This window comes from Malaclemys terrapin, chromosome 15 (genome assembly GCF_027887155.1).
Source record: "Malaclemys terrapin pileata isolate rMalTer1 chromosome 15, rMalTer1.hap1, whole genome shotgun sequence".
Classification (NCBI taxonomy): domain Eukaryota; kingdom Metazoa; phylum Chordata; order Testudines; family Emydidae; genus Malaclemys; species Malaclemys terrapin.
The window spans coordinates 19843526-19858486 of NC_071519.1; the positions used below are offsets into that span (position 1 = coordinate 19843526).

The following is a 14961-nucleotide window of genomic DNA, read 5'->3' on the forward strand; positions in this document are numbered from 1 at the left end:
TTTGATTTTATTTATTTCAAAGAACAGGATGCTCGTTGTCTCTGGTCTCGCATGACTCCTAAGGAGTCTTGCACCTCCTCTGCAGCCCAGGTCTAGTCTTTCTCGGGGGGATTGAATTACACAGACCACATGGCCCTGGGGACTCCGGGATTTCACCCAAGCGCTGATTTCATATTCGTCTGTTTTCTGATGCCTCCGTGGGCTCTGTCTGCATCCAAGACTTTACACATGTTCCACTCCTTAATACGGTTTCCCTTCAAAAGCAGAGGCAAGGTTCAGAAAGCTGGTTTGTTTGTACTTTCCCGGCTCACAGCTCTGAGTGCATGAACTGCTCGGATAAAGTCTGCTGATTTTTGTAATAAGAAAATGTGACTCTCTCTCCTCTTATTGAGAGCCCTGGAGAGCCACCACATCTTTTATCCCTGTGCTTGGCTGATGGGCACGTGGCTCATCCCCATTTGAATGGCTGCAGATGACGTCTAGAACTGTGCAAAGGGATGTTTTCACCCACTGCTGTGAACTGGAGCCAAGGCCAGATGTCGTCATGGTGCTGGGGCCACGGTGTGGGAACTGCCACGTGACTAGGGATTTTGGTCGTACAACCCGAGGCACCTTAAAGTGACCCAGTGCTTGGCACTTTCTGAAAATTTAGACCCCTTTAAGGAGTTTCAGGTTGGACGCCCAAAATACACAAGCGCTTTGAAAATCTTGGCCACTGAGGTTTGGATGAGATATAAAGTCAAAGTCCTGGACTGCTTACCATCATTAACAATCTCATAATGCCATCAATCCCAAGGTCCCAGTCATATTCCAGTTTTAGAATGTACCTCTTGCCTGTCCACTTCTCCCTACAGTTTCAAAGAGATATATTATTGGGGGGGGGGGGGTTCCCCTTCTTCTTCATATCCTCTCCTAAACGGCTGTATCCTGTCCTGACAGCTGCTGTGTTCCACTCCAGAGATGGCTGCATTTCAGCGGTGGGAGAACTGACCCTTTTGCAAAGTCTGTCAAGTGCTTTGGGATTCTTCGGCATGAAACCGGAAAGCCCTAAATCAATCATAGCTGTTAGATGAAAGGAAACCCTGGAATGGTGGCAAAATCCCCTTAGCTTGTTATTGTGGTGGAAAAAAAAAAAGCGTCGAGTGATGTTAATCCATTAAGGGAGCTTAAGAAACTCAAACAAATGAAGTGCTCACATTTTTCAGGCTCCTTTTCTTTGAAAAACAAAACAACAACTAAACAATTTGCTATGCAAAAAATACAACCCATCAAATGAGCAATTAATTTTTTTAGAAAGACCATCATGCAATGGATCATAAAATGCTTTGGAGTGAGTGAGACACAGAGAGGGCTTGATAGAGCTGCGAATGCTGACACTAAGGCAACTAGGGAGGGTGAAAGGACAAATGGCACTGAAGTGGGGGAGAAGGAAAGGGAAAGCAGTGCTAGAGCTGCAGGGAGGATGACTGGAAGGAGGCAGGAATAGGGAAGAGGAGTGTGATATTTAGACACAACATGGTGATTAAAGAACAGAAGGACAGCTCTTTGTGCTGTTACAAGGGAGCAAACCTGTTTGAGACCCTGCCCTGGGGGAGTCCCCATTGTAGGGGAATCCTTAATGGAATGGAGCTCCTATGCCACACACCCCATGCTGTGGCCAGTGCAGTGGGCCTAGCCAGAGGAAAGGGGGCATGGCTGGGCATCCCTTACACCCTGGTGATACCAGAGGCTGGGGCATTGGGAGACAATGCAAATTAGAGCAGCCCTCAGACTGCTCTAATATGCACCAGTGGTGAGTGGAATCTAGCCCAGCACCAAGTGCAAAGGTGTCATAAAGCCATTTCAGCAGCCCCTCCTTAGCTGCACTAAGCAGAAGCTGAGGAAAAGGCTAGTTCAAGCAGTCTTGAGCTTTGGGGTTGTGTCAGGCTGCGGCCAATGTCTTGTCACTCAGCCAAGGGGGGTTGTTTTCCCTTTGACTGTGCAAGTGAATGCATCATGGTGTAATGTCTCCTGAGAAAGTTCACCAAGTTATTTTCCCAGCTTGGCATGTGCTTCTTCATCTTTTTTTTTTACCATACTTATGAAAACAGAGCTATTTGTATCTTTGACATTAATTGACTTCTCAAATTAATAACTCTTCTTTGTAACTAGGAATGCAATTATTGCTTTATTGCGCTGATGGCAAGATTTCCAGCCAGCAGGAATAGCTGCTACCAGCACACTCAATTGTGCTAATTAAGCTGTAAAAGTCTAACAGGAGGTAGGTCATGATAACCTGTCCCCGGAGGTGCTGCTCAGTTAATATAAACTGTTTTTTTTTGTAAAAGTATAAATGATTGTGCATGTGTGTGTAACACCAAGTGATGAGTGATGAGCAGCTGATTACAGCTGTCAATATGAAAGCCACTGCAATGCTGAAGGAGGGCCAACAAGAGAAGTGATGTTGTCTGGTGCAGTAATTCTCAACCTTTTTTCATTTGCGGACCCCTTTGGAAATCTATTGCCTGTATATATATAGTTGAATTCTGTACAGTCAGTTTCTAGTCTAAGTCATTTATGGAACCCTTAGACATACTCAGTTTATGTCCACAGAGCACAGGTTGAGAACCACTGATCTATGGGTCGGGCACTGGAGTGGTGATCAGGAGACCTGGGTTTTGTTCCTGGTCCTACTGTGTGACTTTGTCACTTCCTCTCTGTGTGCCTGTACTTCCATTCCCACCCTTTGTCTACTGAGACTGTAAACTCTTTGTGGCAGAGATGTTTCACTGAGTATCTTTCCTTCCAGAGCCTGGTGGTGTCACTGTGCCATACTCAGCAGTTCCTTCCATGACTTGAGGCTGTGTCCAGCAGCCTCAATGAAGAAATCCTTTGGATTCACTAGAGCTGAGTCCTATCTCTTCTATAGCACAGTCATTCCCTGCATTGGCCAGAGGGGACACTAGGTGTGTCTGTCCCTCTTCCACTGTTAGCCCACTGTTATCTCAGGAGCAAGAGCTCCAAACTCTCCTCCCAGCGTGGAGAGACATTGCTAGGCTTGGTTGATCATTGTTCATTTGGGAAGCCCTGATGTTTGGTTGGTGCAGATTTTGTTGGGGGGTGGGGGTTGTGGGTTAAAACAGAGGCTTCCCAACTTCCCTCCTCTGAACCCTCATGTGGCTCATCAAAGCACCCCTCAGAACTGACCGCCCTGTATTTTCCACGACAATGCTAGATCTGCCAGCCGCTCAGGACAGCGGGGGTGTGTATACAACAGCTTTGCAGTGAGGATAAGCTGCCTGCGTCAGAGCTGGGGGAAGCAGTTCAAAGCCTGTGCAATCAGATTCTACTGTCTTCATTTTCCTCACACTTGTCTATCCAGTCACAGTCCCTATTGACGGAGCACAGAGCACCAGGTGCCAGGGATGGGGCTGTCACAGGATTTCCAGACACGTGAGGTGTGTTCTGGCCACCGTTTAGACAGCTCTTCCTCCTCTCTCCTCACACGTTGACTTGTGGCAACTAGAACCGATGCTCACAACCCAATAGCGGAGTTCTCAGATTCCAGGACTGTGAGTTAATTGATCAGATTTACACGCATGGGTACGCACACCATCCTGACTACACTCCCAAAGTCCTGTGCCAGCCGGCACTGGGCTCAATATAAAACCCAGGAGGGATTCTCTGGATGGGCAGCCCTGCCCTGGTTGTTCCAACGTCTTCCTCAAGAAACTAGAAGAGAGATCTTGCTAGACATTATGTGTTTTGCAAGATACTGGAGTCAAGACGCCAACTGAGAGACCTCTGTTGTCTGTAAGCATCAGCTCTGCTAGGGGACCAAAAAGGAATCACATGCATGACACACGTAATGTCAAGGGGGATCGTTGAAATTAATTTGACTCAACTGGAAGTTTATCTTTATAGTTCTTATATGTCTGATCAGCTTGAGGATACACAGGAGTCAAACCACAAGGTCCAGCATGTGGACTGATCCAAAATGCAGCATCCCTAGGGAAGAGCCAGTCCAGCCTTGGTATCCTGGGTTGGTTTGGGGAAGCACATGTAGAGAACGGATGATGAGGTAATTAATAGGCAGGTCTACAGCACCTACTGAGGATCTCAAAATGTCTGACACAGGGATCAGACAGGAAAAAAATAATTGATGGTACTGTCCCAGGCTCCATCCCAACCCTTGCTTGAGTCACGATGCCAAAACGAGTTACCACTGGGAGCAGATTGTGCAGATCTTGATAATATGATTGGCCCTCTCCTTTCTCATATGCTTTGATCATCAATGAAGTGGTTAATGACACCACTAATACATAACCTTTATACAGTAACATCTAGAGTTACGAACACCAGAGTTACAAACTGACCAGTCAACCGCACACCTCGTTTGGAATCGGAAGTACACAATCAGGCAGCAGCAGAGGCCAAAAAAAAAAAAAAAAAAAGTGAAATACAGTACAGTACTGTGTTAAACATAAACTACGAAAAGAAAAGAAAGGAAAAGCAGCATTTTTCTTCTGCACAGTAAAGTTTCAAAGTTGTATTAAGTCAATGTTCAGTTGGAAACTTTTGAAAGAACCACCATAACGTTTTGTTCAGAGTTACAAACATTTCAGAATTACTAACAACCTCCATTCCAAGGTGTTCGGAACTCGGAGGTTCTATGGTATATCGCGTCACATGTGGAAAACACTGTACTGTAATTAGTCATTGGCTAATTAATTCTCAAATCATATGCAAGTGGTAGGCAAGTATTATTCTACAGAAGAGGAAATTGAGACAGGAAGGTGAAATGACTTGCTCAACATCACACTGTGAGAGGCTGGGTTAGAACTCAGAGCCTCTGGATTCCCCAACCTGTGCCCGTTCCACAGCTCATGCTGCCCCACTCTGGCTATTTAAATCAGCGCCACTGGGATTCAGCGTTCACACTCGGCGAGGATAAACGGGTCTGCTCACACCTCTTTCAGAGTTATTGTAGCAGGTTGTCCGTAGATTCAGGCAGACACCACAGCACTGCTATGCAATTAGTCACATTCTGAGCATTTTCTATCCAGTCATAAGGGCTCGAAGGTTTTGATTTTTTTTTTAACTCAAAAGCTTAGATTCTGGGGTGCAAGATGGACCCTCGAGAAAAGTGACCCATGGTGTTGAACCAGTCTGACCCTAACTTTTGTGAACATTAATTTACCACTAAGAGACCCCCTGGGAGAAGGGTATTATTTCTGAGGCGCAGACAGATTCAATGACTTTCTCCAAGGTCATTGGCAAATTTAAGACTGGAACACAGAAGCCCTCTTGTCCAGGTATTAGCAACTTTTTCTAGCCTCCCAGACTCTACAACCTTCTCCATCTAGCTGGATCTGGCCAAGATCCTCCCCATATTTGGAGCAGGGCGGCCATGAGTTGTGCTGGTTAGGAAATTTTTGATGAAACTTTTTTTTCCACCAAAAAATGCCGATTTTTCTAAAACTGGTCATGAAACAGGATCAGATTTGACAAATCCCCTGAAACGAAAAATTTTTGGAAAAGAAAAATTTGGAAATTGTCCAAATGTTTCGTTTTGACATTTTTTTGTTGTTGGAGTTGAAATGACTTTCCAATTCTAAATGTTAGTACATTTACATTTTAAAAAGGGTTTAAAAAGTGAAAATAAAAATGAAACATGTTGAAACTGAAATGATCAAAATGAACGGTTTCGATTGACCTGGCACAATTTCTTTTCAGTTTGCTGGTTTGCAAAAATATTTGAGATTTTTGACTTTTCAGGATGCGAAAAAATATTGAAATCTCAAAAATTCTTTCAGGAGAGGGAAAACATTTCCTGCCCACCCCCAGTCTTGAGTGAACCCCTGGCCCTGTTCTGGACCCCCAGTTTGAACACCCCTACTCTATGCCAGTGGCTCTCAACCTTTCCAGATGACTGTACCCCTTTCAGGAGGCTGATTTCTCTTGCGTACCCCCAAGTTTCACCTCACTTAAAAACTATTTGCTTACCAAATCAGACATAAAAATACAAAAGTGTCACAGCGCACTAGTACTGAAAAAGTGCTTCCTTTCACATTTTTACCATATAATTATAAGATAAATTGACTGGAATATAAATATTGTACTTACAGTTCAGTGTATGGTATATACAGCGGTATAAACAAGTCATTGTCTATATGAAATTTTAGTTTGTACTGTCTTCGCTAGTGCTTTCTATGTAGCCTGTTGTAAAACTAGGCAAATATTTAGATGAGCTGATGTACCCCCTAGAAGACCTCTCTGTGTACCCCCAGGGGTACACGCACCCCTGGTTGAGAACCACCACTCTATGCTAGGTGGCCTCCAATGATCCTGCATTTTACCTTATACTGTTCTGATTAAACAGCCTCTGCCCTGGGTACCAAGAGTGCAATAGAAGCCCAGAGATGCTAATGAAATTGTATCTTTCGAAAAGACTATGTAAAAAACAAACAACCCCCAAATTCTCCCATAATAAACTGTTCATTCAGTGTGTGTTTTGATAGTTATGCCCCCAAACATATGGTTACACTACCATGCTGCGAGGGCTCTAATCCCCTCGAAAGTGCCAGTGAATCTCTGACCAAGGAGTTTGGTGTGTGCAGCAAAATGCAGCCGGCGGCCGTTGCAGAGATGGAGTCCATTAACATACAGCAGCACTATCGAGGGGACAGACTGTGGCTGGAGCACCAGACAGCACTGGTCTCTGGCTGCAGCAGCCCTGCTCAGCCAGGAGAGGGAATGGGTATGCGGGAGCAGGTCCATTCCGGTACAGGAGGGAGCAATGCTAGTTCTATACCCCAGCTAATACTTCGCATGGTCAGTGCAGTTGGGCCAAAGCCCATCTTATCCAATCCACAAGAGCAGGTGCCAGGCTGTAGCCACGCATGGTAATAAACACAGCAATACACAACAACTCCAAAACCACTGGCTGCACTCAGGGAAGCAGCTCCATACGGCCAGCCAGTAGAGTACATCAACATGAGCACGACTCCAGTAGGGGGCAGTGTTAAACATCCCCCATAGCGAACAAAAGCCCACTCCTTGCGGGCAGTCTTACCTGTACTGGGTTGCCGCTGGGTTAGCCTTGGCAGAGCAGTGAAACTTCACCGTGTTGTCCTCAAGCACTGGCTGGGGCTCTACGGACAAGTTGACGAGAGGCGGGTCTGCAAGGAGACATCGACAATCCATCAGCTGTCACATGGATAAGTGTATTTCACTGCCGCAGAAGGCGCATCGCTCAGCTCCGGCCATGCCTTCTGCTGCAGTGGGTGAATGCTAACTGGCAGGTATGTGACCCAAGTGATTGATTTAAACCCTTTCATGCCAGAAGTCCAAAGTCCCGAAAGCACTTGGTGAAGCCATGTGCTCTTTGGGACACAGCAGAGATCGGGGAGTTGGGGCTCACGGGCTCTGTTCCCAACTTGGCCACTTATGTGCTGCATGAGTCTCAGGGTCTCTCTCCCAAATCTATACAGGGCCTTTCCACCCACAGTGCAGCTCATGGGGCTTCTTTCTTTGCTCCAAGAGACAGAGGGACTAAGGGGCCTTTACCAGGTTCAGAGCCTGCTGTTCCGGTGATCAGCTCAGGGATGGGCTGAAGAGGATGCTTCGGACGGAGCAAGTGCCAGCAAACACTGGGGCATGTGCTGAGTTCAGCGAGGATGATGTGAAAGGCAGCACAGGGGGCATTTGCAGCATTGGGGTTAGTTCACAAGCACACTCCGCCCTCCTCATTATTTATATTATAGTATTATTTGTCTAGCAGCAGTAGCTCAGGCCCCATTGTGCAAGGGGCTGTACAAATACACTGTTCAAGACAGTTCTTACCCTAAAGTGCTTAGACTAAATAGACGAGACAGAGAAAGGAAACGGAGCAGAGCAGGGAATTACTTATCCAAGGTCACACAGCAGAACAGCAAACAGAACCCGGGTCTCGGCAGCCCCCCGCTTAGCCACTGGATCACACTGCAGCCCTGGCTTTGGGCACACCCCCGTCAACAGCTGCTTGTCTGTGACTGGCCTTCTCCTCTTAATTCTGGCTGAGGAGGATGTACCTCAGGGATCCTAGCAAAACAGGTCAGCTCTTGGCAGTATCACCCCTAAATGTTTCCTCCATTTCTCTCTCCTCTGTAAGGAGGCTATTGGCAAAAGAACCCCAAACAGTTAGGCCTCTTACATACAGGTACTCCTACTACGTCACCAATCTATCTGCCGCACTCACGGATCACTCAGTAGCTCATCACCGTTTGCACTCTCCCTGGGAGGTGAGGAATGGTGTTCACTGGATCTTCCAGCCAATGAAAGTCTAGTTCAGGCCTGACATTCTTCTCTTGCCCTCTCTCCTCTTCCTTTCTCTTTTCTCCTCCCTGGTTTTTGGCCCTGTCTGTTATCTGGGCAAACACTGGGGCAGAGGCATTAACAGACGGGGCTGACCCCTGGCTTTGATGGCTAATAAGTCAGGGATCCGTCCCAGCTGGAGACGACTCAAGATAAAGAGCTGAAAGACAGAGAAGAAACTAGAACCATCCAGTGCTAAATGACATGGTACAGCAATTATCCTAATGCACACACACATCACGGACAGCTCCACACACACGGATATGCACACATCATAGCTCACACAGACACACACAAAAACTAGAATACACACATCTCTCTCTCATACACAGGCAAACAACATGTTCATGTATACACAGGGGCCCACACAAAGACATGTGCCGCACCCTAACATACAGCCACACAATATTCACTCCTAGGCACACTGTGCATAGACACACACAAGGAAGCATACACACACACCCCCACAAGGCAGCAAGCCAGACTTGAGCAACATGTGCTGAGAATGTGTTGCTCCTCTAGAACTGCTGAACTGTGCTGTATGCTGACCCTCTCCCCATTCCCACCTCTGTGCCTTCGGAGGCCACCTGGAGGAGGAGATGTTATTGCAGACATCAAACCCTTACCGGACTTGTGCTCTGCACCAGTATTCTTTTGCTATAACAGAACCAAGGCAACAAGCAGCCAGGATGCATTCCAGACAGCCCAGAGTCCACACGCTGATCTGCAGCTTACATGTTTGCCCACTACCACACCAACCCACACGGACCATCCGCTCCTGTTCTCCAGCACTCCGCTCTATCCAAGGCCTCGGGGGTGGATGGCTGATTTACAGTGGCGTTGAGCAACTGCTGCTCCCATCGGTTTTACTTGGAGTTCCGCACCTCTGAAAATCAGGCCCTGAGGTTTCAGCGGGGTCCATCTAAGCCACGTGGGATGGGGACTTTTCCAAGGGAGACTTTCAGTGGTCTGTTTAATGGCCTGGGGCAAGACCCCATGCTCTCACATTGTTCATGTTAATAACATATGCACTGTACCAAAAATCAGCTAAGGGTCCAGCAGGGGAACGCACTAGCTTGCTTTCATTTCTAAAGCGAATGGCTCAGGACTTTTACAACCCACTTCAGGATCCTGCTGGGAGGCAGGCGTCATTATCCCCATTTTACACACAGGGAGTGTGTAAGTATTGGAAACGTGACTTGGGCAAGTACCCACAGAGGTGGGCACAGAACCCAGGAGGCCTGGGGCTGACTGGGACCATCCTGCTGTCACCACCATTCCTAGGATTAGAGACCTTGAGACTGAAGGGCTCTGTTTATCCCTCACATGTGCTCTGCACACTTCAGCAGCTGGCCAGCTCTGCCTTCATTGTCTCACTAATGGGCCCCACCCTTGACCTGGGAGAATTAGCTCTAGGGGAATTCTGTTTCCAAGGCCCATTCAGATCTCAGCCTCTCTGTGTTAAGGCCAGCAGAAGTACCAGTGAATGCCAGTGGGGATAGTGATCTTGTAATCTAGACACTTGTTCACTGGCAACGAGATGGAGGTGACCAAGCCACCCAGGAGCAGACAGAAAGTAACAACAGAAAGTGATCACTACTGACCTGAGCCCCTCTATCTTGAGGGCCTTCACTGTTGGACAGGAGGGAATTTCAAGCCTTTGTTGGCAGAAGAAAGGTAAAGCTCTGTGAGACAGAGTGCACTTGGGGGCTGGCCCATGATTTTTGGAATGAACTCACTAAGGCCCATCACAAAGCTTCCCACCTTCCATCCAAGGGCAAAGCACATTTCTTTGACCTGCAATTCTCCAATGTCAGCGTAGAGCAACAGCTATATATCCGCCCCCTCCAAAACAAAGCTCTCCCCTGTACACGCTTCTCCCCCTGGGGAGAGGATGAGAAGACAAACACATGACACGCATGTGGGCACCTCACTTATTTCACTACTGGAAGGCACTCAGGCCCAGATATGCAAAAGTATTTAGGTGCCTGTCACTGATTTCCACGGGAGCTGGGCACCTAAATATCTTTGAGGATCTGGGCCTCAGATACTGCAGTGATGAGCATGGGATAAGAACCTATTTAGATTAGAAGAAGAACCATCCTATTAGTTAGATGGGCCTCCAACAGTGACATCACTTTGCATTTCTTTAGTGCCTTTCCTCCCAAAGGATCCAGAAGCACTTTCCAAGCCAGCCGTGCCCATCACATTCCTACGCTGCATGGTACTTGCTAATATTCCCATGCTGGCTGGGAGTTCTTAAATCTACCACGATTTAATGCACATACAAGCTCAGACATGACATTTCACTTCAAAAAATAAAGGGAGGCTTGTGAATCCCATTTAAGGGAATAAACTGTCTTGCTTTGAAATGTTCCTGTCTCACATTGCACTCTGTAATGATGATTTTTTTGTGCATCTATTACCTTGAAAGCGGCATTTACTCTCTTTCATCAGCCTAATCATCCCTGCCAAGTCCTAACTGGTGTCACAGACCTTTCTTTAGACTGATACTCTCTGTTATTTTGCCTTTTATATGATAAGCATCTAAAATACTTACTGCCCAACAAAATTTAGAAGAGAGGTGAAGAGAAGAGAAGAAAGCTTCAGCAAGGGTTGGACATGTACATGGCTATAAAGACTATCCAGACTTATCATCATTAATGACAGGGTTATTAAACCCCAAGCTTCAGGATTTAAGCCAATCTCTAACGAACCGAGACCGGGCTGGGGGAAGATGATCCCACATCTACTACTGTGGGGTTCTTATATCTTCTACTGAAGGATCTGGCCACTGTACGAGACAGGACCTTGGACTACAAGGACCTTGGGTCTGATCCACTTTAACATGTCTTATGTTGCTTAGCAAAAGCTCTATAGAGCTTGGCTTTATCAACAAGTGTTCTAGGAAGCCAAGACATTTCCCGATGTGATGTCTTAGCTTTCTCTGTGTGTCTGTGATGTTACCTGCTAGTGTCTTGGCCACAGAGAGGATGAGGGATCTACTCCTAGTTCCAATGAAAGGCTTTCCTTTAGTTCACATGGTGGAGGCCTACGGCTGAAGAAGCAGGGATCCAGGCCCTGGTCCAAGATTTGTGTAGTGACTGTTTATAGAACATGGATTCCTTACATTGTGATCTAAGTACAAAAGAACAGGAGTACTTGTGGCACCTTAGAGACTAACAAATTTATTAGAGCATAAGCTTTCGTGGGCTACAACCCACTTCTTCGGATGCATAAGTACAAAACCTTCACCCAGAAATACAAAATGAGCTCACGGCTCAGAGCTCAGTAAGGGTGAGGTTCAATGAGCCCTAGGAAGGTACAGCTGCCTTTGTGAAGAGGCAGGTCCACAGTGAGGCATCCATCTGGGATAGATCTGGATGTTGGGATAGGCATGGCCAGGAAGTCAGTTCTTGTGTATGCTTTGGAGCCTCCACTGGGGTTAGAAATCAGCCCTCTGCAAGCCAACTTCATGTGCTGCTATCACAGAAGGGAAGTCAGCTGATGATTACCACCATCTGCTCGTTCCTCATCCTTTACTAGTAGAGTATTTTCCTATAGGACCTACTGCTAAAAGCAGGGGATTCTCCCACTGCCCTGTTGGAGACCAATGCAGCAGCTCTAAGGTTGCCCCTGTGTTTGTGTGGGGAAATATCAGTGATGCTGCCCAAGGGGGTGCCACCTTTGGTCTGAAGGTATGGCTGAGAGAGACCGCAGCTGGGATTCCCAAAGCTGCCTGTGGGATTTGGATGCCAAGATCCTATTAAAATGAATGGGAACTGGGTGTTGAAATCCCCTAGGCAGCTTTGAGAATCGCAGCTGCGGTCTCTCTCAGCCATGGTCTCAGCCTTCAGACCGATCTCATTCAGTGTGACGGCTGCCCTCCTGGCCGACAGACTGAGGGCCTTGAATAGGGGACTTCCAGAGCTATGAACATGAGCTGCTGCAGCTTGAGCTAACGAGCCAAGGCTCCACAACTGGGGCTGTAACAGACTGGTATTGTCAGTAGGTTAGCAAGGAGAAGGACCTGTAACACACACTCACCAGTGAGTTACACCAGCATTCGTGGCTCCATTATTCATCAGGGTGGCACCTAAAAGTGGGATGAGTTTCAGAACTCCCACAGCTCCTGTTGACTTGAGTGGGGACATGGGAACGCTCAGCACCCTGGGTAATAAGGCCGCTTTTATTTTAGGTGCCTAAATCTGGGGATTAGGAGCCTATCTTTAGTCACCCAGATGGCAAGATTCTGGCCTTTATGGATCACACTGGAACCAGGCAGCAGGACAGGAAAAGTAACAAAGGGAAGAGCAGTTCACTGAATTCTTCTGAACCTAGGAAACTGGCTTCCTTTGAATGCTGATGGGAACACATTGCAATGATGCAGCTTCCATCCAAGGAGCTTCTTGACTGTTCCCGCCTAGCGGCCCGCTGACGCAGGTGAGCACAGCTAGCCCGTTGTACGGAGGAAGGCGCTGGTACTAACCCCACATTTCACCCCAGGCATGGAGAGAGTAAAGCCTGGATTGCTCCTCACCCTGTAGGGATATGCGGGGCCTAAGACGCTTCCCCCTTGTAGAGGGGGATAGACACCATCGCCGTGCTTGTGCTCCCACACACAAGGGCCAGAGGAGTCTAGATTGCCCAAAAGGTCCTTCCCTATGGCTCAAGTCATGACCCTGCTGCTTCTTGCATGATGGTCAATGGAAAAGCCAGGAATAGAATGCTGGGCTAGGTCTACACTACAGGGGGGGGGGGGGGGGGGGGAGTGTCAACCTAAGATACGCAACTTCAGCTACGTGAATAGCGTAGATGAAGTGGCGTATTTTAGGTCAACTTACCTGGCTGTGAGGACGCCGGTGAGTCGACCGCTGCCGCACCGCCGTCGACTCCGCTTCTGCCTTTTGCCGCGGTGGATTTCCGGAGTCGAGGGAAGAGCCATCGGGGATCGATTTTATCGCGTCTTCACTAGACGCGATAAGTCGATCCCCAATAGATCGAGTGCTACCCGCCGATTCGGCGGGTAGTGAAGACGTGCCCTTAGTCTCCTGGCTGCAGGCCCATTGGCTTAGCCAAACTGGACATTAGGCACAAATCTGTGATGATGATTTAACCATTTGAACAATCCACCAAGGGAAGTGGTGGATTCCCCATCTCTTGTTGTTTTCAAATCAAGCCTGGAGGCCTTCCTGGAAGAAGCTTTAACCAAACACAAGATATGGGGCTCGGTACAGGAGTAAGTGCATGAAATTCTATCGCCGGTGATAGACAGGAGGATCTAATGGTCCCTTTGGCTCTAAACTCTACACATCCATGTATCTATGAACCGCAAGTCCATCCTCCTTCCCAAGGGTGTCCAATGGTCCTGACTGTATCACAAAGGTATTATGATCCAGGTGGCTAGCACATCCAGTCTGTTTGCTGTCCCCTTAGCTCATGTTTCACTAGCTCTCTCTAGCCTCCTTCTGTCGTACTTCTTCCAAACGGGACTCAGAGAGAGAGAACAGTTCAGAACTCCACTGGACGGATGCAGGTGGAGTCTTTTTGGTGACAACCTTGACAGCTGCCTCTCATTAATGCTAATCAGCAGAGTGGGCAGAGCTAGTGGTGGTGGTCAGGGGCATCAGTCCCCAAAGAAGTGGCAGGTCTCGAGGAGGTGGGAGCAGAGTCTCATTGCTCAGAGCTCCCCAGCTTGTCGTAGAATGGGGTGTCATTTGTTCATGAGATACCTACCTCGCTTGCAAAGAGGAAAACACAAAACCCCTTCAGAGTGCCGCAGAATGGGGCTGATTTGCATGATGTGTTCTGCATCGGGCGTCTGTGCTGATATTGGTTTGTGCTGCCATTTGGAATGGTACCTGCTGCACAGACACCAGGCCCCTTGCACCCTTTGCTGAGCAAAACGGAAGATGACAGCAACTCTCACGGGAAATTAATGAGAACACCTGGGACTTTTATCCTGGAAACAAACCAGGCCGAATTTGAGCCACCAAAAAAGGAGGTAACTGAAAAGCACGGGCCGCTGCGAATCAGAACTGTGCCACTGACATCAAGGATTTAGGATCTGTCCGCAGGAGATTTGCATGTGTGATGTGAAAGAATACAATGCCGGTGAAAGGGCCTGCTAGATAGCACTGGAGGCTACAGCACTTTTTTTATTCACAACACACACGGGTGAAATCCTGGCCCTATTGCACGCAATAGGAGAGACTTGAATGAGGCCACGATTTCACCTGTAAGCTTCCCCTGCGCTGTTCAGTTCTACACAGAGCACGTGAGAGGGCGTGGCTAAGCAGAGAGACCTGAATGTGTATGGAACCTGAGCTCACCTTTTCCCTGCTAGATATCCGTGAGACTTCCATGAGGAACATTGGCAGGGGGAACCCGTCATTGACACTGCACCAGCTCTGCATTCCCAGGGATGCCAGTCTGGCACCTTTTCCGGGCAGAGGTACATTGGAGGGTGCGGGAAGGTGCAGTGGTCCTGTGGGCTGAGTGGAACAGGCTCCTACATCTACAGAGATGCTGAGTTATGGGCGTTTCTCACATGTGCAATAACCCAAGTGCACATCTCTTGTGATAGAGACGGGCTAGCTGAACCACACAGCACAGAACAGATGGCGG

At 47.8% G+C, this 14961-nt stretch overlaps 1 protein-coding gene across 1 annotated transcript in view; it reads right to left on the reverse strand.

Annotated features, from left to right (window-relative positions):
* Positions 1-14961, reverse strand: part of KIRREL3 (kirre like nephrin family adhesion molecule 3) — a 709139-nt gene that overhangs the window by 145472 nt on the left and 548706 nt on the right. Inside the window, exon 7 of the mRNA XM_054005253.1 lies at positions 7055-7160. Coding sequence (XP_053861228.1) covers positions 7055-7160 — 106 coding nt within the window. The remainder of the gene's footprint in view (positions 1-7054; positions 7161-14961) is intronic.